Source organism: Oryzias melastigma, unplaced genomic scaffold (genome assembly GCF_002922805.2).
Source record: "Oryzias melastigma strain HK-1 unplaced genomic scaffold, ASM292280v2 sc00475, whole genome shotgun sequence".
Lineage (NCBI taxonomy): Eukaryota > Metazoa > Chordata > Actinopteri > Beloniformes > Adrianichthyidae > Oryzias > Oryzias melastigma.
The window spans coordinates 37,181-41,998 of record NW_023417069.1 but is presented as its reverse complement, the minus strand read 5'-3'; the positions used below and the strand labels follow the sequence as shown (position 1 = coordinate 41,998).

Sequence of the window (4,818 nt, the reverse complement as noted above, 5' to 3'; positions counted from 1 at the left end):
GAAGCCACCATTCCTGGTCAGGGAAGGTTTGTCTTTTTCAATGATAAAGCTTCTTTACTGAAACCAAACGAACTGGATTTGCCTGAAGGAGACGAGGCTGTGGAATGCTAATGACTGCCTCCCCCACTCACCCCAGCTAAGGACTGAAGGACTTTCAACAACACTAAACCACTTGGATGTTTTCTTATCAGTCTCTTAACCCTAAAGGATGAGGGGTCATTTCTTAAACCCTAACCTTGACCTGGTATCAGTCTGCATCTGGTACCAGGTTTGGTGCTAATCAGTTCTGGGTTAGGGTACCAGAACCAGCCGTGTCCCTGATTCAATTGGGAAATGACAAGTTCTGGACACTCAAAAAGTGATGCAGAGGAGTTCTTAATGCACTGATAAGAGACGACTGGGGAATGAGAATGTTTTGCTTATAACGTCATCTTTTATATAAACTGAATTTCTAACATCTGTATTTCTTAGAACTGAGAAAGCCTGGAGGAGAAGAGGTGAAACATCTTCTATAATAAAAGATAAATTAGGTCCATTTGATGCTTTTTTCCAGTTCAACATATGGACTCGTGAAATTAATCAAACTGGTTTCTATTTAAATTCCATAAAGCTACCATTTAGGCAGTCATAAGTGGAATGAAATGGAAAATTTTCAAAAGTTATCAATGAGTAAAGCTTCCAATGAAGAAGGTCTACCTCACTTCTGGATTCCCAATTTATCTGCCTTCTTTTCTCAGTCAATCTCACTTTTGCTTTTAAATTCATGGATGTTTTTCTTTTTACATTCCAGACAGATTTTCCGACGATCCTGTTCTCCACCTGAACCGTAATGTCTTGGACTGACCTCTACCACCATCAGCATCAAGGCTCTGGGGATTTTATATCTATGGTCCAAGCTTATCCCACCAGGATAAAGACCAGGATGAAGATATCATCTACCCAGAGCCTAACCACCAGTAGACTATAGACTAATTTATGCACATTTTGTTTCACAAATGAATATTTGATCGTATTCCTAAAATCTCTCCTTATTGAATTGGATTCATTGTCAACACTGGTGTACTCAGTAGTCATTTCTATGGACCTGACAGTTTCACTATATGTTTTTAACAGGAGCTTGCACCAAAAAGTGGGTGTGGCAATGTGATTAACAGATCATTGTCAATGTGTTCCACAACAGTCAGGGTTGTTTTTGCCACCTGCTGGATTTGCAAATTTTGTTGGAAGTTAGTGGAATAATGGCGGCTTACCTCAATTGTCACTTCGGTGTACTGAAAGAGAAAAAAATAAACTAGTTTATTTCAACCCAACTGTCACAAATACATAATGTTTATTGGTCATAATAATATAAAAGTACTTGAGTGAATTACAAATGACAAGCAAAAATGGCAAGTGAAAACCCACCGTGCGATTGACGGGGAGGAAGCTGGTGTCCATGGAGACAATGCGGAATTGAACTTTAAAGAAAGAAACAATAAAATTTGTGACATCAATATAAAACACTAACAATTTATATAAGCTTGTGCTTAATAGGAACATTTTGGTTTTTTTTCTCATGAATAAAACAAAAAAATTTAAATATTTGGTGAAAATGTCAAAGTAGGTGAAAGGCGAATCCACATGGTCTTGATACTGAGATGTTTACCAAATGCAAAAACATGGTATTTTGTAGATAAACTGGAAGTCCAGAACTCAACACTCACCGGTCTGTCCAGGTTTGTAGACGGGTTTGTCTGTCTGGACGATGTGGATGAAGGCCGGAGGTTCAATCAGGACTTTGGTGTCCTGGCTCATTGAGTCTTCCTCTCCTTGAATTCTCACACTGATGGATGCCACAGTTTCCATGGACACTATAGGGACCTGCAAAACCAGCAAACATGTGAAACATGAGACTGGTGAATAATTAAAAAAAAAGCTTTTTAACTATTTCTTTGAAAATTAGTCTGACCAAAATCCACAGATGCCATAAAGTCTTTACAATGTGGAAGAGAAAACAGTTTTGATTTATTACCATGATTCTGTTTATTTTTGATCCTAAGTTGTAAATACACATAAATTCTGGGGAATTTAGGAATGCATGTCCAAAGTATGTTTCCTATCTTTGATTATATTGTGGGGGGAGGGGATAAATTAGTCAAGTTGATTTTATTCCATCTCAAATTTTGTGTTAATATGGGCACATTTTTTGTGACTTGCGAGTGGATGGACCCACTGAGTCTATTTGCAGTTATCACAACACAGTTTATGCTAAAAAAAAAAACCTTTTAGTAATTGAAGTTATGGCAATTTGATTTTTTTTAAACCAAAGAGCCAGACTGAAGACCTATAGGAGCCACATAGCCTCAGGCTGCAGACCCCAGTGGGATGTTTATGAGCGGATCAGCCCGTAGGCGACGTAAAACCTGCAAGGGAGTGACTGAAACCAGCTTGACAATCTGTCCTAAAGGGGTGTGCACAGTTTTCCTGTTTTTTTACAGTCAAAGGACAGCAAAAGGCTGTTTTTTTACATTTTTTTATAAATATTTCTCTTTTTTTCTAGGAATACCCAGCCGAACCTCATTTGCATTGAAATATTTGGAGTAAATGCATAACAAAGTCTAAACTGGTGGAACAATTTTCAATAATACAAAATACTTTCTCGCTGTTTCTTGATTGAGTGCATTCTAAAATATCTTACATTGAGGGTTATTGGTTTGAATTTAAAATAAAAACTGTTTTTCAAATGATCAAACAGACCAGAAACTGGAAGCAGCGGTAGTAGTCACTTTGGACAGACTCCTCTGTGATCATGACGCTGGAAGAGTCCAGATCCATTGAGATGTTTAGGGTGATTGGCTCTGTGGGGTTTTGGATCAGAGCACATAAGGTCTCCTGGTTTCCTGCCATCAGACGGGAGCCGACGGTCACAAAATAAATTCTGCAACCAGAAGAAGAAGGAAAAATTAAGTTTCCAAGAACAACACAGAATATAGATGCATGTGTTTAAGGACAATGACCTCATAGTTTCATGAGTCAATTTTTTATTATGAACGTTAAGGGGTTAAAATTCAATTCTTATGTTTTCTCCAGAGTCAGAAATTAATGTTGCACTTCTTTTAACCCATTATATATGTAGACATTTTAAGTAAAATCCGATACTATGCAGATGATACTATGATATTTTCTAACAAACCGGTTCTAACCAATCAGCTAACCGGTATATCTTAGGGATACATCCTGAATCCTTGGTAATCTTTCTTCACTCTGTTACCTTTACCTTTTAAGCTCAGTTGTTTACTTACGTTTCATTGAAGTTGGCCGGCGCCACAAAATGCGTGAGGGAAGCAGCCACAATGGCACCAAGCAGCAGGTGAGGCGTCATGTCTGCAGGACCGCAGGAACCGCACTGCACTCCAGAAGACAAAGGCGAGGTCCTTCTCCTGCCGATGAGGGATGCTCACTGGTGCTGCAGCGACACTATGGCTACTTATGAGGCCGAGCTCCTTCGCCCTAACCCTCTTTTCAGTCAATTCCGCCCCATTCCAGTAAGCCACCCTTACCAGGAATAGGAGTCACCGCCTTGCCTGCGGCCAACCCTCTGGTTTTACGTAATTTCTCTAAAGCTGGGGTTAGTTTAAGGAGTGGGACAAAAGCATGAAGGTGCAATGATCAGCATCTGGTATCAGCTGGACAGGTCTGACAACAACACCGATGTCAAAAACAGCAATTCGGCTCGGAGGGGACCTTGAAGGCTGCATAACAAGACTTGTTTTTCGTTTGCTTGGTCTAAAACCTCCACTTAAAAGTAACTCAACCTTGCAGTATGGATTCCAAACCATTTTTTATCATTCTTCATTAAACTTTGCAATAAGACACACGTCTTGTACTGCTGGAATACTGGAAACCTTCATTTTCTCTGGTGGCCTAGGGACATCTTAGTGTTCTCCTATGGAGGTCAAATGAGATATAGGGGGGAGGGTTCAAAAAAGTTAGAATATCATGGAGAAGTGTCTTGATTTCCATTATTCTACTCAAAAATTAAACTTTCAAAGAAAATAGACCCCATTGTTAATTCACTTTAAGTATGGAAATATCTCATATTTCTATACATATATTGGGGTTCCAGTTCATAAAACCAAAGGAAAAAATGTCAACAAATCAGAATCGGTTAAAATTTACCAACTAATTATCCACTAAACTCAGAGCACCTGCACAGGTTCTTCAATTTTCAGTAAAATGGTTCAGTTTGGTTCTATTGTCTTGGTTTGGATCAAGATGAAGGGGTTCGGACTTGACGACTAGACATAAGATTATAACTGATACGCTTCATCTTATGGGTAAGCCACATAAGTCAAGAGCATTGTGTCCAAGTCCATCAAAGGAAAGTCTAACGGAAGGACAACACGTTTTAGGAGAAGATTCACTAGTGAACGAGACGACCGTTGGGTTGAGTGGACAAGGACAAGATTCAAGAACCTGGGAGACTTCTAGAAAAAGTGGAATGAGATGGAGGAACAGCTTCAAAAACCATGACGTTCAGACACTTCTGGAAGATGAACTTCCGAGCTGGGGTCAACGGAGGAATCATTTCAACTAGGCCTGGAGTCTGCAACCTGCAGCTGCAGATCCACAAGTTGCTCTTTTATCTCTCCATGGTGGCTTCTTGACCAAAAATAAAATAAGTAAGGGAGACTGCTGATTCAACCATGTCGACCGTCTGAGTCAGCAGCTCCCTGCTAAAGGCCGCCTGACCAAAACTACCTAAAGAAAACAAATAAAGCCCAGGAAATAAGACTACCAAGGTCCAACCCCAAACTAAAATAACAAAACCCAGCAGTG

The 4,818-nt window shown here is 39.6% G+C and overlaps 1 protein-coding gene across 3 annotated transcripts; it reads right to left on the bottom strand.

Annotated features, from left to right (window-relative positions):
• Positions 1 to 1,091: 1,091 nt before the first annotated feature.
• LOC112141021 (alpha-2-macroglobulin-P-like) lies at positions 1,092 to 3,679 on the bottom strand. 3 transcript variants are annotated; one of them, XM_024264069.2, is made up of 6 exons: positions 3,540 to 3,679; positions 3,282 to 3,456; positions 2,737 to 2,917; positions 1,704 to 1,860; positions 1,405 to 1,457; positions 1,092 to 1,271 (listed from the first exon to the last, which is right to left on the bottom strand). In XM_024264069.2, exons 2-6 carry the CDS (start codon positions 3,359 to 3,361, stop codon positions 1,107 to 1,109), a joined length of 636 nt encoding a protein of 211 aa, XP_024119837.2. In that variant the 5' UTR covers positions 3,362 to 3,456; positions 3,540 to 3,679; the 3' UTR covers positions 1,092 to 1,106. The 3 variants fall into 3 exon arrangements, with proteins under 3 accessions (XP_024119837.2, XP_036066972.1, XP_036066973.1); XM_036211079.1 differs by having other exon boundaries at positions 3,282 to 3,445; XM_036211080.1 differs by having other exon boundaries at positions 3,282 to 3,419.
• Between the last annotated feature and the right edge of the window lie 1,139 nt (positions 3,680 to 4,818).

Coding starts and splice junctions, on each gene's coding strand:
- LOC112141021 (XM_024264069.2), bottom strand. CDS start 3,361: ATGACGCCTCACCTGCTGCTTGGTGCCATTGTGGCTGCTTCCCTCACG. Junction 1,861..2,736: donor ACCGCTGCTTCCAGTTTCTG/GTCTGTTTGATC, acceptor CTGGTTTTGCAG/GTCCCTATAGTGTCCATGGA. Junction 1,458..1,703: donor CTACAAACCTGGACAGACCG/GTGAGTGTTGAG, acceptor CTTTCTTTAAAG/TTCAATTCCGCATTGTCTCC.